The sequence below is a fragment of the Triticum urartu genome, chromosome 5A, assembly GCF_056163025.1.
Source record: "Triticum urartu cultivar PI428250 chromosome 5A, HENAU_Tu73, whole genome shotgun sequence".
In the NCBI taxonomy this organism is placed as follows: domain Eukaryota; kingdom Viridiplantae; phylum Streptophyta; class Magnoliopsida; order Poales; family Poaceae; genus Triticum; species Triticum urartu.
Genome location: NC_141877.1, coordinates 658457585 through 658485579, shown reverse-complemented (window position 1 = coordinate 658485579; position 27995 = coordinate 658457585). Strand labels below are relative to the sequence as shown.

Genomic DNA, 27995 nt, shown 5'->3' with positions numbered 1-27995 from the left:
ATGATTTTGCTACCCTATGAACCAAAGGAGGCCTAAAAGTGAAATGGTTTTGCTGCTTCTCTTTCTCCCTCTCTCTCTCTCACAGTTTTGTCGGTGCCTCTTTGGCACATCCTTTTTTAATATACTCTAATGTTAGAAGGAACACCTTACAATAATAATTACTACATCTTTCCCAACTTCATCACAATGCTAATGAAGGAAATATGCCCTAGAGGCAATAATAAAGTTATTATTTATTTCCTTATATCATGATAAATGTTTATTATTCATGCTAGAATTGTATTAACCGGAAACATAATACATGTGTGAATACATAGACAAACAGAGTGTCACTAGTATGCCTCTACTTGACTAGCTCGTTAATCAAAGATGGTTATGTTTCCTAACCATGGACAAAGAGTTGTTATTTGATTAACGGGATCACCTCATTAGGTGAATGATCTGATTGACATGACCCATTCCATTAGCTTAGCACCCGATCGTTTAGTATGTTGCTATTGCTTTCTTCATGACTTATACATGTTTCTATGACTATGAGATTATGCAACTCCCGTTTGCCAGAGGAACACTTTGTGTGCTACCAAACGTCACAACGTAACTGGGTGATTATAAAGGTGCTCTACAGGTGTCTCCAAAGGTACATGTTGGGTTGGCGTATTCCGAGATTAGGATTTGTCACTCCGATTGTCGGAGAGGTATCTCTGAGCCCTCTCGGTAATGCACATCACATAAGCCTTGCAAGCATTGCAACTAATGAGTTAGTTGTGAGATGATGTATTACGGAACGAGTAAAGAGACTTGCCGGTAACGAGATTGAACTAGGTATTGAGATACCGACGATCGAATCTCGGGCAAGTAACATACCGATGACAAAGGGAACAAACGTATGTTGTTATGCGGTATGACCGATAAAAGATCTTCGTAGAATATGTAGGAGCCAATATGAGCATCCAGGTTCCGCTATTGGTTATTGACCGAAGACGTGTCTCGGTCATGTCTACATTGTTCTCGAACCCGTAGGGTCCGCACGCTTAAGGTTTCGATGATAGTTATATTATGAGTTTATGCATTTTGATGTACCGAAGTTTGTTCGGAGTCCCGGATGTGATCACGGACATGACGAGGAGTCTCGAAATGGTCGAGACATAAAGATTGATATATTGGAAGCCTATATTTGGATATCGGAAGTGTTCCGGGTGAAATCGGGATTTTACCGGAGTACCGGGAGGTTACCGGAACCCCCCGGGAGGTATATGGGCCTTAGTGGGCTTTAGTGGAAGAGAGGAGAGGTGGCCAGGGCTGGGCCGCACGCCCTTCCCCCCCCCCCCTAGTCCGAATAGGACAAGGAGAGGGGGGCGGCGCCCCCCCTTCCTTCTCTCTCTCTCTCCTTTTTCCCCCTCCCGAATCCTATTCCAACTAGGAAAGGGGGGGGAATCCTACTCCAGGTGGGAGTAGGACTCCTCCTGGCGCGCCCTCCTCCTGGCCGGCCGCCCCCCCCCCCCCTTGATCCTTTATATACGGGGGCAAGGGGTACCCCTAGACACAGTTGATCCACGTGATCATATTCTTAACCGTGTGCGGTGCCCCCTTCCACCATAGTCCTCGATAATATTGTAGCGGTGCTTAGGTAAAGCCCTGCGACGGTGGTACATCAAGATCGTCACCACGCCGTCGTGCTGACGGAATTCTTCCCCGACACTTTGCTGGATCGGAGTCCGGGGATCGTCATCGAGCTGAACGTGTGCTAGAACTCGGAGGTGCCGTAGTTTCGGTGCTTGATCGGTCGGGCCGTGAAGACGTATGACTACATCAACCGCGTTGTGCTAACGCTTCCGCTGTCGGTCTACAAGGGTACGTAGATCACACTCTCCCCTCTCGTTGCTATGCATCACCATGATCTTGCGTGTGCGTAGGAATTTTTTTGAAATTACTACGTCCCCCAACAGTGGCATCCGAGCCTAGGTTTTATATGTTGATGTTATATGCACGAGTAGAGCACGAGTGAGTTGTGGGCGATATAAGTCATACTGCTTACCAGCATGTCATACTTTGGTTCGGCGGTATTGTTGGACGAAGCGGCCCGGACCGACATTACGCGTACGCTTACGCGAGACCGGTTCTCCCGACGTGCTTTGCACAAAGGTGGCTAGCGGGTGACAGTTTCTCCAACTTTAGTTGAACCGAGTGTGGCTACGCCCGGTCCTTGCGAAGGTTAAAACAGCACCAACTTGACAAATTATCGTTGTGGTTTTGATGCGTAGGTAAGATTGGTTCTTGCTTAAGCCCGTAGCAGCCACGTAAAACTTGCAACAACAAAGTAGAGGACGTCTAACTTGTTTTTGCAGGGCATGTTGTGATGTGATGTGGTCAAGACATGATGCTAAATTTTATTGTATGAGATGATCATGTTTTGTAACCAAGTTATCGGCAACTGGCAGGAGCCATATGGTTGTCGCTTTATTGTATGCAATGCAATTGCGCTGTAATGCTTTACTTTATCACTAAGCGGTAGCGATAGTCGTGGAAGCATAAGATTGGCGAGACGACAACGATGCTACGATGGTGATCAAGGTGTCGCGCCGGTGACGATGGTGATCACGACGGTGCTTCGAAGATGGAGATCATAAGTACAAGATGATGATGGCCATATCATATCACTTATATTGATTGCATGTGATGTTTATCTTTTATGCATCTTATCTTGCTTTGATTGACGGTAGCATTTTAAGATGATCTCTCAATAATTATCAAGAAGTGTTCTCCCCGAGTATGCACCGTTGCGAAAGTTCTTCGTGCTGAGACACCACGTGATGATCGGGTGTGATAGGCTCTACTTTCAAATACAACGGGTGCAAAATAGTTGCACACGCGGAATACTCAGGTTATACTTGACGAGCCAAGCATATACAGATATGGCCTCGGAACACGGAGACCGAAAGGTCGAGCGTGAATCATATAGTAGATATCATCAACATAGTGATGTTCACCAATGAAATTACTCCATCTCACGTGATGATCGGACATGGTTTAGTTGATTTGGATCACGTAATCACTTAGAGGATTAGAGGGATGTCTATCTAAGTGGGAGTTCTGAAGTAATATGATTAATTGAATTTAAATTTATCATGAACTTAGTCCTGGTAGTATTTTGCAAATTATGTTGTAGATCAATAGCTCGCGTTGTTGCTTCCCTGTGTTTATTTTGATATGTTCCTAGAGAAAATTGTGTTGAAAGATGTTAGTAGCAATGATGCGGATTGGATCCGTGATCTGAGGTTTATCCTCATTGCTGCACAGAAGAATTATGTCCTTGATGCACCGCTAGGTGACAGACCTATTGCAGGAGCAGATGCAGACGTTATGAACGTTTGGCTAGCTCAATATGATGACTACTTGATAGTTTAGTGCACCATGCTTAATGGCTTAGAATCGGGACTTCAAAGACGTTTTGAACGTCATGGACCATATGAGATGTTCCAGGAGTTGAAGTTAATATTTCAAGCAAATACCCGAGTTGAGAGATATGAAGTCTCCAACAAGTTCTATAGCTAAAAGATGGAGGAGAATCGCTCAACTAGTGAGCATGTGCTCAGATTGTTGGGTACTACAATCGCTTGAATCAAGTGGGAGTTAATCTTCCAGATAAGATAGTGATTGACAGAATTCTCTAGTCACCATCACCAAGTTAGTAGAACTTCGTGATGAACTATAGTATGCAAGGGATGACGAAAATGATTCCCAAGCTCTTCATGATGAAATTGATGAAGGTAGAAATCAAGAAAGAGCATCAAGTGTTGATGGTTGACAAGATCACTAGTTTCAAGAAAAGGGCAAAGGAAAAAAGGGGAACTTCAAGAAGAACAGCAAGCAAGTTGCTGCTCAAGTGAAGAAGCCCAAGTCTGGTCCTAAGCCTGAGACTAAGTGCTTCTACTGCAAAGGGACTGGTCACTGGAAGCGGAACTACCCCAAGTGATTGGCGGATAAGAAGGATGGCAAAGTGAACATAAGTATATTTGATATACATATTATTGATGTGTACTTTACTAGTGTTTATAGCAACCCCTCAGTATTTGATACTAGTTCAGTTGCTAAGATTAGTAACTCGAAACGGGAGTTGCAGAATAAACAGAGACTAGTTAAGGGTGAAGTGACGATGTGTATTGGAAGTGGTTCCAAGATTGATATGATCATCATCGCACACTCCCTATACTTTCGGGATTAATGTTGAACCTAAATAAGTGTTATTTGGTGTTTGCGTTGAGCATAAATATGATTTGATCATGTTTATTGTAATACGGTTATTCATTTAAGTAAGAGAATAAATTGTTGTTCTGTTTACATGAATAAAACCTCATATGGTTACGCATCCAATGAAAATAGTTCATTGGATCTCGATCGTAGTGATACACATAATCATAATATTGAAACCAAAAGATGCAAAGTTAATAATGATAGTGCAACTTATTTATGGCACTGCCGTTTAGGTCATATTGGTGTAAAGCGCATGAAGAAACTCCATACTGATGGGCTTTTGGAATCACTTGATTATGAATCAGTTGATGCTTGCGAACCATGCCTCACGGGCAAGATGACCAAGACTCCGTTCTTCGGAACAATGGAGCGAGCAACAGATTTGTTGGAAATCATACATACTGATGTATGTGGTCCGATGAATATTGAGGCTCGCGACAGGTATCATTATTTTCTGATCTTCACAGATGATTTGAGCAGATATGAGTATATCTACTTGATGAAACATAAGTCTGAAATATTTGAAAAGTTCAAATAATTTCAGGGTGAAGTGGAAAATCATCGTGACAAGAAAAGAAAAGGTTTCTACGATCTGATTGCGGAGACAAATATTTGAGTTACGAGTTTGGTCTTCAATTAAAACATTGTGGAATAGTTTCACAAACTCATGCCACCTGGAACACCACAGTATAATGGTGTGTCCGATCGTCATAACCGTACTTTATTGGATATAGTGCAATCTATGATGTCCCTTACCGATCTACCACTATCGTTTTGGGGTTATGCATTAGAGACAACTGCATTCACGTTAAAAGGGCACCATCTAAATCCGTTGAGATGACACAATCTGAATTATGGTTTGGCAAGAAACCAAAGTTGTCGTTTCTTAAAGTTTTGGGTTGTGATGTTTATGTGAAAAAGTTTCATCCTGATAAGCTCAAACCCAAACCGGAGAAATATGTCTTCATAGGATACCCAAAGGAGACTGTTGGGTACACCTTCTATCACAGATCCGAAGGCAAGACATTCGTTGCTAAGAATGGATCCTTTCTAGAGAAGGAGTTTCTCTCGAAAGAAGTGAGTGGGAGGAAAGTAGAAAACTTGATAAGGTAATTGTACCTTCTTCCTTATTGGAAAGTAGTTCATCATAGAACTCTGTTCTTGTGACTACTACACCAATTAGTAAGGAAGCTAATGATGATGATCATGTAACTTCAGATCAAGTTAGAATCTCGTAGGTAAACCAGAGTGAGATCCGCACCAAAGTGGTACGGTAATCCTGTTCTGGAAGTCATGTTACTAGACCATGACGAACTTGCGAACTATGAGGAAGCGATGATGAGCCTAGATTCCGCGAAATGGTTTGAGGACATGAAATCTGAGATATGATCCATGTATGAGAACAAAGTATGGACTTTGATGGATTTGCCCGATGATCGGCAAGCCATAGAAAATAAATGGATCTTCAAGAGGAAGACGGACGCTGATAGTAGTGTTACTATCTACAAAGCTAGACTTGTCGAAAAAGGTTTTTGACAAAGTTCAAGGTGTTGACTATGATGAAATTTTCTCACTCGTAGCGATGCTTAAGTCTGTCCAAATCATGTTAGCAATTGCCGCATTTTTATGAAATCTGGCAAATGGATAAACAAAACTACATTCCTTAATGGATTTAAAGAAGAGTTGTATATGATGCAACCAGAAGGTTTTGTCAATCCTAAAGGTGCTAACAAAATATGCAAGCTCCAGCGATCCATCTATGGACTAGTGCAAGCATCTCGGAGTTGGAATATACGCTTTGATAAGTTGATCAAAGCATATAGTTTTATACAGACTTGCAGTGAAGCCTGTATTTACAAGAAAGTTAGTGGGAGCACTACAACATTTCTGATAAGTGTATGTGTATGATATATTGTTGATCGGAAATAATATAGAATTATTCTGCAAGGCATAAAGGAGTGTTTGAAAGGATTTTTTCAAAGAAAACCTCGGTGAAGCTGCTTACATATTGAGCATCAAGATCTATAGAGATAGATCAAGACGCTTGATAAGTTTTTTTTTCAATGAGTACATACCTTGACAAGATTTTGAAGTAGTTCAAAATGGAACAGTCAAAGAAAGAATTCTTGCCTGTGTTACAAGGTGTGAAATTGAGTAAGACTCAAAGCCCGACCACGGCAGAAAATAGAATGAGAATGAAAGTCATTCCCTATGCCTTGGCCATAGGTTCTATAAAGTATGCCATGCTATGTACCAGACCTATCGTATACCCTACACTAATTTTGTCAAGGGAGTACAATAGTGATCTAGAAGTAGATCACTGGACAGCGGTCAAAGTTATCCTTAGTGGAATAAGGATATGTTTCTCGATTATGGAGGTGACAAAAGGTTCGTCGTAAAAGGGTTACGTCGATACAAGTTTTGGCACTAATCCGGATGACTCTTAGTCTTCATCTGGATACATATTGAAAGTGGGAGCAATTAGCTAAAGTAGCTCCGTGCAGAGCATTGTAGACATAGAAAATTGCAAAATACTTATGGATGTGAATATGGCAGACCCGTTGACTAAACTTCTCTCACAGGCAAAACATGATCACACCTTAGTACTCTTTGGGTGTTAATCACATAGCAATGTGAACTAGATTACTGACTCTAGTAAACCCTTTGGGTGTTGGTCACATATCGATGTGAACTATGGGTGTTAACCACATAAAGATGTGAACTATTGATGTTAGATCACATGGCGATGTGAACTAGATTATTGACTCTAGTGCAAGTGGGAGACTGAAGGAAATATGCCCTAGAGGCAATAATAAAGTTATTATTTATTTCCATATATCATGATAAATGTTTATTATTCATGCTAGAATTGTATTAACCGGAAGCATAATACATGTGTGAATACATAGACAAACAGAGTGTCACTAGTATGCCTCTACTTGACTAGCTCGTTAATCAAAGATGGTTATGTTTCCTAACCATGGACAAAGAGTTGTTATTTGATTAACGGGATCACATCATTAGGTGAATGATCTGATTGACATGACCCATTCCATTAGCTTAGCACCCGATCGTTTAGTATGTTGCTATTGCTTTCTTCATGACTTATACATGTTCCTATGAATATGAGATTATGCAACTCCCGTTTGCCGGAGGAACACTTTATGTGCTACCAAACGTCACAACGTAACTGGGTGATTATAAAGGTGCTCTACAGGTGTCTCCAAAGGTACATGTTGGGTTGGCGTATTTTGAGATTAGGATTTGTCACTCCGATTGTCGGAGAGGTATCTCTGGGCCCTCTCGATAATGCACATCACATAAGCCTTGCAAGCATTGCAACTAATGAGTTAGTTGTGAGATGATGTATTACGGAACGAGTAAAGAGACTTGCCGGTAACGAGATTGAACTAGGTATTGAGATACCGACGATCGAATCTCGGGCAAGTAACATACCGATGACAAAGGGAACAAACGTATGTTGTTATGCGGTATGACCGATAAAAGATCTTCGTAGAATATGTAGGAGCCAATATGAGCATCCAGGTTCCGCTATTGGTTATTGACCGGAGACGTGTCTCGGTCATGTCTACATTGTTCTCGAACCCGTAGGGTCCGCACGCTTAAGGTTTCGATGACAGTTATATTATGAGTTTATGCATTTTGATGTACCGAAGTTTGTTCGGAGTCCCGGATGTGATCACGGACATGACGAGGAGTCTCGAAATGGTCGAGACATAAAGATTGATATATTGGAAGCCTATATTTGGATATCGGAAGTGTTCCGGGTGAAATTGGGATTTTACCGGAGTACCGGGAGGTTACCGGAACCCCCCGGGAGGTATATGGGCCTTAGTGAGCTTTAGTGGAAGAGAGGAGAGGTGGCCAGGGCTGGGCCGCACGCCCCTCCCCTCCCTAGTCCGAATAGGACAAGGAGAGGGGGGCGGCGCCCCCCTTCCTTCTCTCTCTCCTTTTCCCCCTCCCGAATCCTATTCCAACTAGGAAAGGGGGGAATCCTACTCCAGGTGGGAGTAGGACTCCTCCTGGCGCGCCCTCCTCCTGGCCGGCCGCACCCCCCCTTGATCCTTTATATACAGGGGCAAGGGGCACCCCTAGACACAAGTTGATCCACGTGATCATATTCTTAACCGTGTGCGGTGCCCCCTTCCACCATAGTCCTCGATAATATTGTAGCGGTGCTTAGGCGAAGCCCTACGACGGTAGTACATCAAGATCGTCACCACGCCGTCGTGCTGACGGAACTCTTCCCCGACACTTTGCTGGATCGGAGTCCGGGGATCGTCATCGAGCTGAACGTGTGCTAGAACTCGGAGGTGCCGTAGTTTCGGTGCTTGATCGGTCGGGCCGTGAAGACGTACGACTACATCAACCGCGTTGTGCTAACGCTTCCACTGTCGGTCTACAAGGGTACGTAGATCACACCCTCCCTCTCGTTGCTATGCATCACCATGATCTTGCGTGTGCGTAGGAATTTTTTTGAAATTACTACGTTCCCCAACAGCTAACATATGTCTTACTATGAAGATGAAAAAGAAACTCTATATGAATGCCTCTCGCAGCGTACCAGGATATGCAATGATCTAACGCAACATATATATGAAAAATAATGAAGAGTGGCTTAGCCAAAATATCATGCTAGTTATAAATGACCATAGAAAGCATATTACAATGAAAAACTCGTCGTCTATTCATGTAATGTAAAAGATGGTAGTGCATAGAAAATTTACTAAAAATGGCTATGAAAATGTCATAATAGGTAGGTATAATGGGCTTTTTAGGAGACGTGAGGCTTATGTGTAGGATGACAGGAGCAAGTCCTCATGGAGTTAGATGTACTGGCGACATATGCACCATGTCTCAATGTGAGAGCAGGCAATGCTCAGTACTGAATAGGCTACCGATAAGTATTATATGAAAGCAAAGAACTATAGAACTTGCATTAATTATAAAGACACAAAAAACAATTGTATCATGAAATAATATGGAAAAGTAAAACAAGCTTATTATCCAGTGGAGGAAGGCTCATAGGTTAAAACCCATTGCGCACACATCAACGCGCTTGTCTACAATGGTTGCAATGAAAGCAAGGCTATGCCAATCTAGTCATCAACTAGAGTCCCCAACTTTTGTTTATTTATGTGAAAGAATGGAAATGGTTTGATTAATGAATACACTATCTCATATCCAAATAGTAGGAGCTACTTTGTAATGCCAATTATTAGTGTCAAGAATGTCTCATAACTATTGCCAAGTATTCGGTATTATTGAGTCAATCTCTAGATTGATGTTCTTATCAAGTTTTGATTATCCGAAGCGTGCAAGCCTAAAAGTTCAGAACCATCCCAATCAAAATATGCCCAAGAAATCATAATAAAATCATACGTGTCAACCAAGTTTCCAACTTTCCAACGGGTATAAGAGAATTATGGAAAATTAACATAGTTCCTATGCTACTTTTATTACTATAGTAGATTTAAGTGAAGTGCACAGAGTAAACAATCAATCCAAGCAACGCTCACAACCTTATTTAACATAATGACTAGAGCTGATCATCATACTTTATTCGTAAAGAAAAACAAAAGGATGTTCCAAGATAAATGCACAAAAAAGCAATGAACGGATAAATGGGGTTTAAGGAAGTCATACTCTTCAACTACAAAGGTTGTTGAAGAATAGGGATGCCTTGCGCATCCCCAAGCTTTGCCTTTTCAGTGTTCTTAGAAACAAATTGGGGGTGCCTTGGGTATATTCAATCTTGAATCTCACACTCTTCGTGGCTTCCTTGATTATGATGGCTTCCTTAATGATGTAAACTTACGTCCATAAATAATTACTAGCAAGGTTGTCAGAATCGCGATTTTGAATCGGATTGGAGCTCTGATGATAGAACCGTAAATCTTAGAATCTTCACTACCAGGATTGTAGAAACGTAGATTTTATGAACTAAAACCATAGAATCATATGGGTAAATTTGGATCGTAAAGTCATAGAATCGTATAACAGAATCGCGATTCAAACAACCTTGATTACTAGTGCTAGTTATACTTGTTGTATATAAATCATGAAAACATGGTATGGCAATAGTTATAGTAAGGAACACAACCATAGGCTCGTTTGATGAAGTAGGAAGCAAAAAATTATGTAATCATATAGAAACCATGCAATTTGCACAAGAATATGTCAAAACAAAATCATTCGTCAACCAAATTTCCAACTTTCCAACAGGTATAAGAGAGTTATGAAAAGTTAACGTTGTTTCTACGCCACTTTTATTACTTTGGCGAAGAGGTATAAGAGAGTTGTGAATTATCCGCAAAGTATGACCTCTATTACAAAACAATGAAATGGAACTAGCTATAACCCCTCTCAGCGTCTTGGCGCTAACGGATGTCGGATCGTGCCATGAATGGACCAGATCTTCCAGTCGTACCAAAGGGCGTACCTAGGCCTCTAGCGCACCTGAACGGGTTGCTGCTTTACGAGCTGACTACCCTTGTCCGTCCTCAATTTGGGTTAGCGGGTTGCTGATGAGGGAGCGGGCTGTGGTGCGTAAGGATGTGAGTCGAGTGTACATGCGACCTATTCATTCCCATCTCGATGTCACGCAACATCTCACGAACCTTCTGTCGCCGCCATCACCGCCAACTTGCCTTGCCGCCGCTACCACGACCACACTGTCCTTCCTAGTCAAAGGATGCGTCGACGCAGAAGAACGATGGAGTATCCATCCATTCGAAGGTGACGCTTTTGTCTTCTCCCACCGGACGATGCTGCTCTCCTTCTCGTGCCTTTTGACATGATACATTGCGGGTTCCAGATCCTAATGAAGTCCTTTATGAAGATGTGTCATGTCCTTGCCGATGCAACTTCTCCTTTCCCCATCGCCGACACCACATAACCAGTGGAAATCATAGCCCAATCGTTGTCTGGCGTTCCTCTTGCCAATATGAACTAAGGACAATCGTATTCCTCTCACATGCCGGTCCACTACCAGAGACTCAAAGCAGGGAGGGGCAGATCTAATTAATTCCGATCATCAAAACATGTCAACCCAACGACATAGATTGCTACAATGGTGAGCGCCAACATGTCTAACATGCAATTAATATAATACTATCAGATATAGGATCTGTGCTAATCACATAATTAACGCGTAATTGATATCCTGCGTAATATCAACATCCAATAAATTTCTCTTGTAATATCAACGTGCGTTACATGTAGTACACATTTACAGTGAGGGTAAGGCAACGCGTGTGGCAATCGCAGGAACGCGCGTCCCCCGGGTCTGCGTCGCGTGGTCGTCGCACTATTTGACGGACCGACCGAGGCACCGCGCCGCACCACACATGCCCGGCCGCCGCACACGTCTCAGGATCAGTCACACGAATGCGGTCGCACGCGCAGACGGGTCCTTCCGCGTTAAAGCATTTCCTCTTCTGGGCACGCAGGCGCACGCGCTAGCTGGGGCCGGAAGCAACAAGCAAAGCAAGCAAGCGGCGCCCTGCGAGCCGAGCCGAGCCGAGCCGCGCGGCGCGATTTTCACACACGCCGCCGCCCCACCCCCCTCCCCCTCCTCTTCCACCTGGAGCGAGCGGCGGTAGATCGCATCCTCCAGTCCAAACCAAAAGGTCTCGCCAGAAAGCCGAGAGAGGTTTTGAGATTTTTCCTTGCCGCATTTCCTCTCCTCCCCCTTTCCCCCTCCCCTTTCCTTCCACCCCACGCCCGCCCCCGCCCCCGCCCCAGCTCGAGCGCGCACGCGCACGCGCAAACCCTAGCCTCCGGTCGCCCCCCCTCTCTCGCCAGCTCGGCGCGCCGGCAGCTCGGGCGTTCATGCGGGGCGGCCTCTGAGAGCGAGCGAGCGCGCGCGCAGATCCAGCAGGCGCCCCGGCGAGATGGCGAGGGCGGAGGCCAACTGGGAGCGCCTGGTGCGGGCGGCGCTCCGCGGGGACCGGATGGGCGGCGTCTACGGGGTCCCCGCCAGCGGCATCGCCGGGAACGTCCCCTCCTCGCTCGGCAACAACACCCACATCGACGAGGTGCTCCGCGCCGCCGACGAGATCCAGGACGAGGACCCCACCGTCGCCAGGATTCGTAAGGCCCCTTCTACCACCGTATCTAGCCCTTGCCTGCTGGCGCTTGCCCACGACGCTGCCATGGCCAGAATCCGCCTGTCATAGTTGGGCTGTACCTTCTTACTACTGAAAACACCTTTTGGGCCCAAGCGATGTTAGCACAAAGTACCAGTGCTCTTGAGAAAAGCAAACGCAACGCTTGTGATATGATTTGTACTAATGTTTGAGCAGTTAAGTTGCATTGCACGTTTTACTTTGACACACAGTTTGCCTGTCTACGACATTGCTATGACCAGAATTCGCCTGCCATGCTTCAGCTATTTTGCTCCACTGAACACACTTGGTAGACCCAAGATATGTTAGTAGAAACTAAACTAGTAGTTCTCTGAGAAAAGCAAACACAACGCTGATGAAATGATCTGGACTATATCTGAGCAATTAAGTTCCTTCGCGCATCTAACTTTTTACTCGCAATATGGTATCATCTTGTAATATGTCTCGACTTCCATAGCAATTAAGTTCCTCCGCGCAGCTAACTTTTACTCGCAATATGGTATCATCTTGTAATATACTAATATGTCTCGACTTCCATGAGCAGTGTGTGAGCACGCATATGCCCTCGCCCAAAATCTGGATCCAAATAGCGAAGGGAGAGGTGTGCTTCAGTTCAAGACCGGTTTAATGTCAGTAATCCGGGTATGCACATGTCTGCCATTACTCCCTCTCCTCACCCCTTTCTTGTTTTTGGGGGTGAATCTACTACTATTATTGTTGCATGACCATTCAGACACACTTATCTATGTTACTAGTCACTAGTATAGTAGTTCACAGATGTTTGACTGCGGGCGTTCTAAAATAAGCTAATAATTTACTTTTTTTTATGTATTGCTTGCCAATCAGAGCTGTAACATTTCATGACTGCCTTGAGCATGCAGGAAGGCTTTTGCATTCCAATCTCAGTCCTGAATCAAATCACACACCACATCTCCTGAACCATGACTTGTTGAATTGCAGTAGACTTCTTTGTTTGGGAAAGTAAAACATCTTCTAATAGTGTTTTTGTCTTTCTCAAAATTTTAGCAAAAACTAGCTAAGAGGGAAGGTGGTGCTATAGACCGAAGTCAGGATATAGCTAAACTGCAAGAATTTTATAAGCTCTACAGAGAAAGACATAAAGTTGACGAGTTGTGTGACGACGAAATGAAGCTGAGGGAATCTGGTGTGTTCAGCGGTAACCTTGGAGAGTATGTATTCCTCCTATGGAGACCTTGCTGAAAGTTGTAATTCATTTTTGCTTTTGAGACATGCTGTTTTTAAGCATGGTTGTTACTTCAACTTCTAGCATTGTGGTGTTTACACTACTGTTATTTGAGCAGGCTGGAGCGCAAAACACTGAAGCGCAAAAAAGTACTTGCAACTCTCAAGGTCTTATGGTCAGTAATAGAGGATATAACAAAGGAAATTTCCCCTGAGGATGCAGCAAATTTGATTTCTGAAGAGGTTTTGTTCTTATCCTTGATAATTAATTTTTGACTTCGCTTCTCCTTCATTCAAATGTTTAAAGATCAGAGAAAATATTAACAGTACCCCCTCCTTCCCAAAATCTTGGGCGTCTAGTGTTTCAGCACGAAAATTAGCGCAGGCGTTCGTTACTTGAGCTGTCGTTGGCTGGTAGAGGGAAATTGCTTCCCTTGATCTCCTCTACTCCTCACGAACTCCTCCGTCATGGGATTGAAAGCCAGGTGGGGTCCCTTTGTGGGGACTGGGGAGATAAGTGAGAGAGAGAGGGAGATGACGTGGGCTAACTGCAATGGAGACCCAGTCAGCGATTGTTTTCCTTCCCAGAAAATTAGCTATCGTCATCTATGGTTGTAATGGAAGGAGAGAGGAAGACATGCATGCCATACATTATGGGATTGCACGCAAAAGATTAGACGCCCAACATTTTGGGAAGGAGGGAGTACTTCCTTTTACTGTAACGTGGTTGAGTGCCACCATGGAGATAATGAAAGTATTTTCATCTTTTTAAAAACTAAAAGAGTGACCTCACCTACTGTTATTTGTACATTCATATGTTCTGTTACCAGCGGCAGTGGATTAACAAATATTCAGGAACCATGTATCTTGTAGAAGTATCAAATATGTGAAATTAACAAGACAGAAGCTTTAACTTTAAGATTTCAGTTATTTTATTGAGCTTTAACAGATATAATGTTGAGTTGTCTCAAGGATTTACTTTGACCAAAAACATGCATAGTGGCCCCATGCATATTGTGTAACCTCAGGGTGTAGTTTCCTTACTCGTTTATTCTTGCCCACGTCTCTAGTATAAGGTGCTGTGCAAAGAAACTCCATTGTTTAGCAGGCTCTTTACCTGACCATTATCTTAACTATAAACTGTAGTGTATCAATAGCACCATAAATTGAATTGCGAACGAAGTTTTAATGTATAACTGAATTCAAGTGTGGTGCGATTATTATGAGTCCGTGCCTGTTCAGTTTTGCTCCCACTTTCTGAACCTACTTGGCAAAAATAAATGTTCCATTATTTTATTTTTTGTGTGTAAATAGTAATGCACTCTTTTCTACTCAGATGAAAAAAGTCATGCAAAAGGATGCGGCAAGGACAGAGGATGTTGTGGCGTATAATATCATTCCTCTAGATTCCTTGTCTACAACTAACCTAATTGTCACTTTTCCAGAGGTATAGTTCAGGGCCTGGTCTTTTTTAATTCTTACAGTTTTTAGATCTGGTAGTGACTATATTCCTGTAACGTTGTTTGAATTTCAGGTGAGGGCAGCAATATCATCTTTGCAGTACCATAGGGATCTGCCCAGGCTTCCGAATACCATTTCAGTTCCTGATGCTAGGAATTCTGATATGCTGGACCTTTTGCACTGCGTGTTTGGTTTTCAGGTTAGCTAGCATGTGGCTCACCTGTTGTGTAAGCTAGCCTACATTTTCTGTGGAGTTACTGCTGTAATCTTTTTACTGCTTGATGAACTACCTTATTATCTGCCAACAAAAATTTAGTTGCCAACCTGAGGGACAAACACTAATTCTGATTAGCAATCAGCAAATTGCTTGCTCGTCGTACTCAACTATATGGGTTAACTGATATAATAGTAAATGTGCTATGCTATATGCATATTTCTGGATACTGCAAACTTGGAAACTATGTTAAATTGTGCACCCGTTCAACATTACTTGAGATGTTGAGATTAATACTTCCCATGTTATCCTTATCACATGTTCTTTTGTACGTTGATGTACATTTCATCGAGCATTTAACTGAAAAATAAGGCAATGCATATATTTACAAGTCACGCTGGTGAATAATATAGTGTCTTAGCATGTAACTGTGCACACTTATAAATGATAAATAAACAATAATATTTATGGAGCCAAACTTGCATCCTAGTGTAATAGTATGAGTGTATGACTGAAGCTGTTATGGAAAATGAGGCAGGAATAAAATAAGCATATTGACTTATGTGTTATTTCCATGATTTCTAAGATGGAAATAGAAATACAGGTTGCGATACATAATATCTCTTGGTCCTTGCACTTGGGGTATGTTTGGTTTCTGACCAAACCTATCCTTTTAGTTATTTGGTCATGCCCAAGATTATGGCCGTTGTTTGGATGGTTGCCAAATTGGGTATGCCCTTGCTCCTTTAGCTGCTTGTAGTCTCCCAGTGTATTTTCTTGCCAACATTGGCTTCAACATGGGCAATCAAATCCTTGGCACGGCTGTCTTCGGTTCAAACTTAACACACCCCTTTTAACTTATCTGGGCTTTCTTGATCCATTATAAAATGACAATGCTACATAATGTTGATGCTTTCATTGAAATATGTGATAACCCCCTTGATCTTGTGGTTGCAGAAAGACAATGTGAGCAATCAACGGGAGCACATTGTTCACCTGTTGGCAAATGAGCAGTCTCGATTAGGCAAACTATCAGGGAGTGAACCGGTGTGTGTGCACTATATATTCAGCTCATTGTTCTGTTTTTTTAATTACGAGAGCATGCAGGAGACCACGTGTGAATATATTTGTTTTTTTCCCTTTAGTTATACCCTCCTTCCCGGACCAGTTAAATGATTTTTGTCCTAATAAATATTAAAATATGTCAGTTGGAATTTTTAGTTAGAATTTGGAACAAGTTATCACCCTGAACAAAACATTAGGTGTTTTAACTTATTATCGATGTTCCTTTTTCTTGTGCCAACATAGTTGTACTTGGCCGATCAATGTTTTCTCTATTGTGTATGAACCGAACAATTTCTTTTGGATTTACCTAGCTCGCTATCTGGTAGCAACATATACATATGTTTTCTTCTTTCTTATTGGTGATAAGTTGATATGTCATGTTCCTGTTTGTGTATTGTTTTACTCATACATGTACTCACTTCCGCTTCAGCACTTTTGTCTTCCTAACCAAGAAAAGGCATTTTGTCTAGTGCTTTAGAACGCATGAAACACTTTATGATCAAGAAGAGGCATTTTTTGAAACACACCATGATCAAGAGATAGTGAGTCCCTAACAAATAGTATAATTTATCGCTAAAAAGTACATATAATTTAATCCCCACTATTGGGATCTTGTTCCTTATTTATATGGGCAGGACTTACTGCCTCCTAACCCATGCACAAATCAGGTGCCATTTAAAATGCTTATGAAACATGTATGATGACACTTCAGAGCATATCCTTTTACTTCCATCATGTGATAAAATATGGTAACAGCTAAATGCGTTTTTTCATCTGGCCTTATTATCGTGTTGATTGAGCTTTTGCATGGTATTTAACATTGTTTTCATTTGTTGCTAGAAAATTGACGAGGGTGCTGTACATGTTGTGTTTTCCAAGTCCCTGGATAACTACATAAAATGGTGCAACTATTTACCACTACGCCCTGTCTGGAATAAGTATGATTTCTTATATTCTGCATTTCAATTCTTATTCTTGCCTTATTTGTTACAAATACCAAGCGACTGCATTGTTTTCTGTTAGCATTGAATCATTGACCAAAGAAAAGAAGTTGCTATATGTTTGTTTATACTACTTGATCTGGGGAGAGGCTGCCAACGTACGATTTCTTCCAGAAGGCTTATGCTACATATTTCATCATGTAAGTCCGTAGAGGATTCTACTCAAATTCTCCAATGTGCTTATTTCGGTGCATGTTGTGCCTCCATTTACTTCTTTCATGCATGAATATCATGAGAGTACTCATTTTTTCTTGTTTCTTGTATATTTGTTTAAGAATCTCGCGCAAGCCTCACATTTGTGTGCTATTATGCTTACTTTGAACATAGGCCCTTGGATGAATCATGTTTGGATGGTCCTTGTATTGGCCAAACTTAAAAGTGCACTTCAAGTATGAACACGCATCAAATTAAAAAAAGCAACAACAAGAAGTATATGTGGATTGCACTAGCCCTTTCCATCAGTTCGGACTTTTGATAAGGGCTAGTCCAATCCACATATACTGTAACATCCCCTCTCACGTGTGATGGGGAAGACAAGTCAACACGTGCAACAGGAAGAGAGTGACGGCGCGCGAAACTCACGTATGACTCAAGAGGCCTATACGTGGACACAAAGGGGAGCTACCAGCAATTTTTGGATAAATTGCAAAAGTCCGAACTGATGGAAAGGTCCGGACTTTTGGTTGCGTTGGCTAGTGCATGAAGCTTAACAGTATACATTATAGTCAAACTATTCTTGACAGTGGGAGAGCAAACTCCTAGGAGCACCAATTACACTTAATTGCTCTATTACCTCGTTGGCATGCTTGTAAGGCTGGGGATTGTTCTAGGCTTGTAGGCTTTTCGGCCTTATGTATTTCTAAGGTGATCATCTTTAATCTTTAGGAGCAAACAAATCAGCAAATTATGTTAGCATATTATATTAAAATTAAGCGCATGGCTAACCTTCATCTTATTATATTTGTAGATTACTAACCTCAAATTTTCTTTCATTCTTGCATATTCAGTTGTAGCTGTTAAATGTATAGATGATCTCTAACCAATTAAATTTGTAAATGATGCCAAATTTCAACTTTTGTTGTTGAAATTCCTGCTTCCTTTCAATTTTGTAGCTAGCAAGAGAACTAGAGGTGATTATGCAGAAACAGACTGCTGAGCCAGCTGGAAGCTGCATTTCTAATGATGGCGTATCATTTCTTGACCAAGTCATTTATCCTCTATATGAAATCGTTGCAGCTGTAAGTGGTGCTGCTTGATCAGCTAGTCAACTTCTTTTTCAAGGGTTATCAGCTAGTCTTAACTCGATATGTTCTGTCCTATATAAATGTCTGAATGGTGGTTCTACTGCAGGAAGCAGGCAACAATGACAATGGGCGGGCAGCACATTCTGCATGGAGAAACTACGATGATTTCAATGAGTTCTTCTGGTAGGTGGATCAATTGAGCTCTCGGATTTTGTTATTCTGTTGCTATTTTCAAATACTGTTGCTTCTCTCTTTTAGGTCTGAGAAATGTTTTCAGCTGGGTTGGCCGTGGAAACTGAGTAACCCATTCTTCTCAAAGCCTAATAGGAAAGAGCAGGTTTGTTTGTATTAACTGTATATAAGATTTTTGGATCTTGCAGTAGATGGAACTAAACTAATAAATGTGTGTTACGGGATCCTTTTTTTTTCTCGTTTGATGATTATTTGTTAGTATGACTGTCAGTCACAAGGATATTGTTTATCTTCTTTTCTGACTTAAGTTGCACTATTATCTATCCACGTAAGCCACTGTCACTCTTTTTGAGGGTCTTGGTAGCTCATCAATTGTTCCCGACGTCCCAGCCACTCTCTTTACCTTACTTGACATGGTCAGCTAAGACCGTCATAGTGGCTTCTCTGGTGTGTTGCTCCTTAGCTCCTGCTTTCCTAATGAGGGCTGTCACTGTGGCGCAGTTACCCGCCAGCTCTCAAAGTGTTTGACGAGGTTCACTGTTGAGCAGAATCGTTGGAACTCGGAGATCTGCTGTTCTGGTGTGCTTGACAGTAGTGTTGTCTTTTGTTCACTTGTGTATTGTTGTTTTGGGGAGGATTGTTATGGTATTGGGAGGTGAGTAATGAGTAGCGATTTGGATTGTGTGCAACGAAGAGGGATCTGGAATTTTCATTGTTAGGTTATGAAATATATTCCCATTTTATGCTTTATCAGTGCCATAGCATCTTTTAGCAATTACCAACACAAACCCAACATTCTCGCCAAACAGGCCCTAATCCTAGAATCGACGAATTTTGTTCTTGAATACTGTACACATCATCATTAGCTATGTTGAATACTTTGATATTTTTTCTTTGTTTATATATTTTTTATGAATTGTTTGGTAGTTTTCATAAAATTGTGTTGATGCAATTTCTTTTACAGGGCTTGATAAGTAGGAATCATCATTACGGAAAGACATCTTTCGTGGAGCACAGAACTTTTCTGCATCTTTACCATAGCTTTCACCGCCTCTGGATGTTCCTACTATTGATGTTTCAGGTACATGAATTATCCTACAACGGTCTCAGTATTCTGCTTTGGGTTCACCTTAAATGTCCGCCCTTTCTGTTGTAACTTTTGTGGTCTGTGTCTTAGGTTTGTTCTGTTCATGAGTTGGGAGGTGCCAGAGGCACACTACTCTGGTTGAAGGCTTGTGTCTTGGGGATTTGTATTTTGAAGGGGAATAATAAGGGATATTTTAAACTAATGTGTGTCTTTTAGAGGCACAGTTCATGAGTGTGTGTGTCTTAGGATAGTGTCACTTTAGTGTCTGTTGGAAGTATCAACTGTGCTTTGCTGCTGGTCTGTTGAATGATATTACCAGACAATATTCCCATGAATTTTTTGAACTGTGTATTTGTTTCATGAAATACTACATGATTTGATAGAAACTTCCACCCTTCCTCTAAAGCTGCCCATTCTTGTAAACCCCTCTAGCAATTTATGATCCAATTATTAGTATTTATTATTAACATCAATATAACGACAATATTTTAAAGGTGATGTGGCTTAAAGGCAATGCTGAATCAGGAGACAGCTTTTTAGAGTGAAGAATGATTTAGCCTTACAGAGACATTGCAGAAGCTTACTTTTGTACATACTCCCTCCGTCCCCAAATAAGTGTCGTGGTTTTAGTTCATTTTAGTTCAAATTTGAACTATAACCACGACACTTAATTTGGGACGGAGGGAGTATAACCTAATAATAGTTGGACTTCTCTTTATATGCTTCATTGCCATGCATTACACTGGCAGTATGATACTGCTTTGCTGACCACCGTGTATTCTTTTCACATGCGAGTTCATTGTCATACAAATTCATGCATTTACAGTTAAGATTTTAAAAAAATATGTTCAGTAGGAGAGATGCACAACTTTTCGTGTTTCTTTATTGCTGTTTCGGATGGTATTTCCTTGCCTTGAAAATTCTTTTGTGCTTTCTTGTCATTTTTAAATTCTTTTATCGTGCCTGTTGTGTCACCTAACAGTGCGGTTCTGTTTATGTGCATGCAGGGACTTACTATCATTGCTTTTAACAATGGCAATTTTGACACAAATACTGTATTGGAACTTCTTAGCCTTGGCCCAACTTATATCATAATGGAATTTATTGAGAGTTTGTACCAAAAAACCTTTCTGTTACCATAGCAGTGCGATCTTTTGCATAAATTCTCTTGTAGGCGACTAATTGCTTCTGTTCTTTGTTTTGTTTGCGGAAGGTGTATTGGACATTCTAATGATGTATGGCGCCTATTCAACATCTCGTGGTTCTGCAATTACTAGAGTGATCTGGCGATTCTGTTGGTTTACTGCGTCTTCACTGGTCATCTGTTACCTATATATGTAAGTTTCGATGCCTGTCCAGAGTGAATTGCCAATAATTCACTATGTAACTGGATAATTTGTTTGAATCGTTTCATTAAGGATCTTATCATCTAGCTCAGGATGAATACTGAAATTCTGGGAACATATCTGTCCCGGGATTCAATCAGTAAGCGTTTGATCATGGACTGTTTTGATCATGGACTGTTGAAAAACAGATAATAATATTTTGTAACATCTCTGAAACTTAGTATGCCAAAAATTGACCTCGTGCCCTCAATGTTCCCTGGCACTCTTAATTGGTAGGTTGAATATGATCTGTTCTTAAGGCCCAAGCATAAGGACTAATGGCTAACATTTAGTTAGCCTTACCATTTTTATAAAGAAAGGATTAATGGTTCTCTGTTAGTCATTTGAAATATCTATGATCTTAGTTGTGTTGAACATAAGGACATGATGGCCAACAGTAGAAAGATCGAATTTGTACCTAATTGTGATGTCTGGCCCACCTTGACTTGATTTGTATGTCCTTTGAAGCTTGTCATTATGCAAACCACCCTCCATTAGTTTCTGGCATTCTGCATCTCTTTTGACGGTTTTGGTTAAGTGTAACATCTTAATTCTGAGAATAAGATGGATAGAACAAGGCTTTATGTGGTTTGCTTGAAAAAGTTAATAGCAGGTTGGCCCAAGGACATCTCTTCTGTTTTTCTGAAATAAAAATACTAAAACTGGCCTGTGGACCAGGGCATCAGTTCAGTCTTATTGATGAAACTATCACATTAGCCATCCAAACGTTTTTGTATGTATTTTGACAATTCTACTTATCGAGGAGCAAAGTATTGAGACCCTTTGATGTCAACTCTAATGCTTATGCTAGTTTACTTGGATGAAAAACTTAGCTGTTTCGTACCTACTCGCCTTTGCATCCATGACCACAATATTTAGCAAAACTTTCTGCCCAAGCTTATTAATAGATTTCCTTACTTGGTATCTAATTGTGGGGAAAATCCCTTTGTGGTGTTTACACAATTTCAGTAAAAGTATTAATAACTTGTCGTTTTGCAGCAAGGCACTTCAAGATGGGGTGCAATCTGCACCTTTTAAGATTTATGTTGTTGTAATCAGCGCGTATGCGGGTTTCCAGATAATCATCAGCCTACTCATGAGTGTTCCCTGCTGCCATGGTTTTACCAATGCTTGCTACAGCTGGTCTTTTGTACGCCTTGCCAAGTGGATGCATCAGGTCTTGTCCCTTTTCACGCGTTCTGACTATCTAAAAGCTGCCTTTCTGTAGAAACATTTGTAATGAAAGTCCTCTAAATTATGTTACTGATGTCTGACTTTTTTTTTATATACTGAAGGAACACAATTATGTTGGAAGAGGCTTGCATGAAAGGCCTCTAGATTATATGAAGTAATCTGGTCTAACCCTGAAGCATAGTTCTGTGATTGTGCTGGCATGTTTGAAGCACATCATCACTAACTTGATTTACTGTGCAGATATGTCGCTTTCTGGCTTGTTATTTTTGCTGCGAAATTTTCATTCACCTATTTCCTCCAGGAAAGTATAGTTTATCTGTTTTAACTCTGCTCTCTGCTTATACCGGCATCAATTTGTATTTGAAAGTTGGCTTTCTTATGCAGATCAAACCTCTTGTAAAACCAACAAGACTGATAATCAGTTTCAAAGGCTTACAGTATCAATGGCATGACTTTGTCTCAAAGAGTAAGTATATACACACTTTATCCCATCATTACACTGTCATTTTTAGCATCAATTGATCATAGTAATAGTTCACTTTCTTGGTTGAGAGGGGCAATTTGGCTCCTGAGCTCATCTACACCCGCCATGAACAGTAAAATCAAATAAAATACTTGAAATGTTCAAAATATTCTGATTTTTTTCGCATGATAGATGTTTCAGTGCGAGAGGTCCGTGCCAGGTTTCAGCTCATTTGGACATCTGAGTAGCGCTCAGCAAAAAAGACAAATTTGAGATCTGTGAAAGTGTATTGTTCATGTACTGTTCGGACCGATTTTGTTTTTTTGCTGAGAGCTACTCAGATGTCTAAACGAACTGAAATTTTGTACGGACCTCACGCACTGAAGCATCTTCCATACAATTTTTTTTGGAATTTTTTGAGTATTTATTTGATTTTACTATTCATAGAGTGCAGATGAGCCCGGGCTCAGAAATGGATATTCAACTTTCTTTCTTGTTTCTTCTTTGAGAAAACACATGAGCATATTTCGTTTGGTTATGTTGATAGAACAAAAATCTGCTATTTGCAGGTCTAAGAGTAGTGCCTCTAAATCTCTTTGCAAATATTCGTGCCTTCTGGGTTCTGTTGTATATCTGGAAATATTTTTTCTTGAAAAATGCATCTCTCCCCAAACATCAGTGCCCTTAATCTCTTAAGCCTGTTATGTTGCAACTTGCCACCATGTTTTTGCTATCCCAGTGTGATGCGCTAAGCTGTGCCCTTTGATGTGCAAAACTTGTATGCAATTTCTATCATTCTGAAGTGAGCTTGTAGGCCCAGATTTTAATTTTTGTATTGGTTCTTGGAATATTTGCAGATAACCATAATGCGATTACAATCCTTGCTTTATGGGCTCCAGTGGCCACAGTAAGTAACCTTTTTTCCTTATAGCTTTGGTTGACATTATGTACCATTAGAGTATTATTTCACATGCATCCCCTCCGACTTATTGAACTGTAGGTATGATATATGATGAGCTAATATCACTGGAAGTCATAGAACTTGCTCTGGATGTTCAGTTTGGTGCTAAAACTTTAAAAATACGGATTTGTGATCAGCTAACTTGCCATTAAGTGCAAATACGATCACAAAACGCCTATGCATACGCACCGCTTGCGTGGTGTGCCACGTGTGTACAGCGTGCGACATATTTTTACAGAAAATACCCTTGTCCTTTTTTCATTTCGCACGGAAGCCCTCCCTTAATCTCATGTAGACATGGGTCGCATTGTAAGTGCACATTAATTTGGGAATAGGAAATAAAAAAATGATGCAGACGGGATTCTAACTCATGACATCGCCGCAGAATAACTCACACATGTACTAACCACTAGACCTAGAACAAATGCTTGTTAGGATAACGAACAAATATATTTTTTAATATAATGTTCACCTATAAACGACAACAAAAAATTTGATGTGTTTTTTTTGATAGAAAAAAAATCTAACATGTTACTCGTACATGACGGGATGCTTTGATCCTATAAGTCTCGATGGAACACCAGTTCGACTATGTAAAGCCCAGTGAGTTTACCTGTGCATAAATTACTTTAACTTAAAGAAATAATATATTTTGTGAACTTGGGACGTCCTTTTTATCTAGAATTTTGAACCAAAATTACTTTCATTTATGTGCCGTAAAAACCAACTAGTTTTATTTATGTTTCCTTTACACATGAGCACACTATTGATCAAAAAGTTCAGGTCCATATTATGTCCGAAGATGTAAATCAGCCCATTTTATTTTATTTCAAAAATTTCGAAGTACACAACATAAAGTTTTCAAGAATGATACCGTGCAAAATTTCACTCGTGTTGTCAAAATTAACAGATTTTACATTAAAATAGACAGGCGATATTACATAGGCACGTGCATAATGAAATTGTTGAAAAATGCTATATGCATGCTGCCGCACAAGCACAACTTGAATTTTCAACGGAATCTGATAGTAGGGCCTGAGCCTTTTAGCTTCCTTATATTTAATCTGATTCTGGCGTTGCCATTTTTAGTTTCCTTTTTGTTAGACTGATGTCCAATCTGGAACACGAGTAAAGAATATTTACCTGTTTCATTTGCAACAAATGTTTGCTGGTGGAGTGGTTAGTGCATGTGAGATCTAGCATGCGTGACGTTCCTGGTTCGCGTACTTGGGGTGGCTGATGTTTGTTTCTATTTTCTCTCAACAGATATTTAGGAACACATTTCACTTTGTGTGTAATTAAATAAACGCCAGGGGTTACTACAAAAAAATCATGCGGGGGTTTCCTGCATAATTCAATAAAACACTAGGGGGTATATTGTAAAAGATCCAACATGCACTTGGCACCCAACGCCTACCCACTCCCACCCACTGATCGGTGGGCCAGGCGTGCCACGCAAGCAGGTCATACAGACATATACAGGAGGAGGCACCGTATGTGCACGGGATGTCAAGTTAGGTGACCATAAATCCATATTTTTAAAGTTTTAGCACCAAACTGAACATACAGAGCAAGTTCTTTGACTTTTGGTGATATTAGCTCATATATGATCCATGGCACTACACAATCATTAACAATGGTATTTCGAAATGACAATTTAATAAGGTTCCTTTAGAAGAATTAATTTGACTATCATTTCAGTGTAACTTTGGGTCTTGTTGAAACATTGCACAACTTACTGGAGACACAACTCCAGCTCGCAGGACAACAAAGAATGACAATAATTTGGTATCAGTTCCAGTGTGTCATGCTTAATAAGCTCAATAGTCTGGTAGAAATGCACAGATACACTTCTTTAGTGACATGATACCACTCGGATAAACTATGTCCTTACTATCCAACAAGAGAAAATACTTGTACAGAGCTTCTATGGATGACAAAGGAGTAAGTAGGCTATATGTAGCAGATGTGCAGAAGGTATTTCCAAGGCATTGGAATTTGTAACACTAAAAGAACACTAACTAATTATCAGTCAGTTTACTCTCATAGACACATTGTGTACTTTGAGCCCATACACTTCCATTCTTCTTGAGTGGCTGACTATGGGCGCTTCCTCAGTGTTTATGTGCAACTCACACACAACTAGGATTAAACCATGTGGGCGTAAACCCAACATTACCAGGTCAAACATGGGTGCTCTTGTGCTGATGTGCGCACTGCATATTGGTTAGCTGATGATATCAGTTGTGGTCATTGCTTTACTTGATCCTGGTCTGTAGAGCATAAAAAAAGGGCAGCCCGGTGCATGTAGCCCCTGCTTGCGTAGGCGATGAATTTTGAATTCTGTGCTGTAGACTGAAAGTTCTCTAGAGTCAATAGTTGAACTACCACATAGATGTCAGCTGATGCGCGGTGTAAACATAGCGTCAGACCTGAACAAAAATATGGTTTCCTTGCCAGCAGCCATAGGATAAGTAATATTACAACATATTTATTTCAGCCTATCTTTTTGGATGGTAAATTATCTTCTTATATCATTATTTTGGCATGCTGGTTATTAGTACATGGATAGATAACAAATTGATAAATATTGTTTCTGTGGCAAATTATATTATCTGGCTGAATCACCATGCAACCTTGATAATTAAGATCAGACTCATGGGAGGCTAAACGTGCCTATGCCTATTTCCATCAGCTTGCTTGTTCCTTTTATTCTGTTGGGCTGATTGTGCAGGTAGCTGCTTCTTATGTGCAGTGAATATATGAAATGCATATTTATATGATGAATATTATTGTGCAGATTTATCTTTTGGACATCCATGTTTTTTACACTATCATGTCTGCTATTGTTGGATTCCTCCTTGGTGCACGTGATCGCCTGGGAGAGGTTAGTCCTTAAACTTTAGCTTTATGCTAATTGTTATGCTGTTATTTTCTGATAAGTTGCTTCTGGAAGATCTATTACTCTTGTTGTTTACAAGGGAAATTTTGTTATTTTTTGTAAGATGATTTTATTGGACTATCACTGTGTAATTAGTAAAAAAAGGGAAGATGTGGGAGGAAGACTTCCACCGACTTCTGTTAATATAGAGGATGAGGGGTCGAATCGAACCTGTTGGCTATCCCACCAACTGTGGCGCTAGACAACTGAGCTAAGGAGGCAGCTTATTATGTGTAGTTAGTCAGGGTAAAGCGCACTTCTGTAAGGAAATGCAATCATAAATAGCACATGAACCATTCACACACAAAATATATTTATATTTTGGTTGGATATGTGTTAACTTTTGGTTGCCCCGCCAGCGTATAGTTCATACTTTGATGTTTTCTTTCCTAGCTCTTCATATATTTATGGCTGATAAAGCGCGGTTTGTTTAATCATCTGTTGATTTATCCTGCCTGGTGGTCCTATTTTTACAGATTAGATCTGTTGAAGCAGTTCACAGGTTCTTTGAGAAGTTCCCTGAAGTATTCATGGATAAACTTCATGTTGCTGTTCCAAAAAGGTTTTAAACGTTTATACAGTTTTTTTACACTTCATTTCAATACACTAAAGCTGGTTTTGATGGATCATACAGGAAACAACTGCTATCATCTGGTCAGGTGTGTTTCTTTTTCGCACCAGCATTTCACAACTTGTTCCTTCACAGTTTAGCTTTCTGTATGTGGATCCCTGATCGCATGTTTAAAAAAAAATATATTCTCCAAATTCAATATTTATTTCCTCCTCAAGTTAAGAAGCTTTGTTTTGTAAAGAGCTCATGGTTCAACTTGATATTTACTCTCATATGTTACTAGAAACATGCAGAAATGTACCATTGAAGTACCTTTTACGACAAATAGTCTAGTTTTCTCGTGAAAACTTAATCTATGCACATATTTGTGGTCAAAATTACCAAAAGTGTGTCTGTTAATGGACATGAAAGTGATAAATTTTGGACCAGTGGCATCTTGTTTTGTCAGTTATACTATTAATTTTCTTTTAGCAACTGGCTCCTTAGCTTAAAGCATGAACTTCAGACTTGAAATATTTTCGTTCCTACAAAGTGAATATATTTGTTATATGTACCTGTGCAAAATAGCCAATTCTCCACTGAAAGTTAAATAGGTAGGCATTCCTCCTCCTG

General features: G+C 40.7%; 1 protein-coding gene across 2 annotated transcripts in view; it reads left to right on the top strand.

Annotated features, from left to right (window-relative positions):
- The first annotated feature begins 11890 nt into the window (after positions 1–11890).
- The window catches only part of GSL10 (glucan synthase-like 10), a 35660-nt gene continuing 19555 nt past the window's right edge, over positions 11891–27995 (top strand). The window contains exons 1-23 of one of the 2 annotated variants that reach the window (XM_087522277.1): positions 11891–12366; positions 12946–13043; positions 13428–13591; positions 13724–13847; positions 14941–15051; positions 15139–15264; positions 16237–16326; positions 17185–17282; positions 17368–17485; positions 18458–18583; positions 18696–18772; positions 18848–18926; positions 19746–19862; positions 20876–20978; positions 21082–21205; positions 22253–22430; positions 22549–22601; positions 22688–22748; positions 22832–22913; positions 23768–23817; positions 26672–26758; positions 27289–27374; positions 27447–27471. In XM_087522277.1, the coding sequence (XP_087378403.1) occupies positions 12168–12366; positions 12946–13043; positions 13428–13591; positions 13724–13847; positions 14941–15051; positions 15139–15264; positions 16237–16326; positions 17185–17282; positions 17368–17485; positions 18458–18583; positions 18696–18772; positions 18848–18926; positions 19746–19862; positions 20876–20978; positions 21082–21205; positions 22253–22430; positions 22549–22601; positions 22688–22748; positions 22832–22913; positions 23768–23817; positions 26672–26758; positions 27289–27374; positions 27447–27471 (2376 nt within the window). In that variant the 5' untranslated portion in view covers positions 11891–12167. The remainder of the gene's footprint in view (positions 12367–12945; positions 13044–13427; positions 13592–13723; positions 13848–14940; positions 15052–15138; positions 15265–16236; positions 16327–17184; positions 17283–17367; positions 17486–18457; positions 18584–18695; positions 18773–18847; positions 18927–19745; positions 19863–20875; positions 20979–21081; positions 21206–22252; positions 22431–22548; positions 22602–22687; positions 22749–22831; positions 22914–23767; positions 23818–26671; positions 26759–27288; positions 27375–27446; positions 27472–27995) is intronic. The other variant, XM_048676816.2, reaches the window with a different exon arrangement.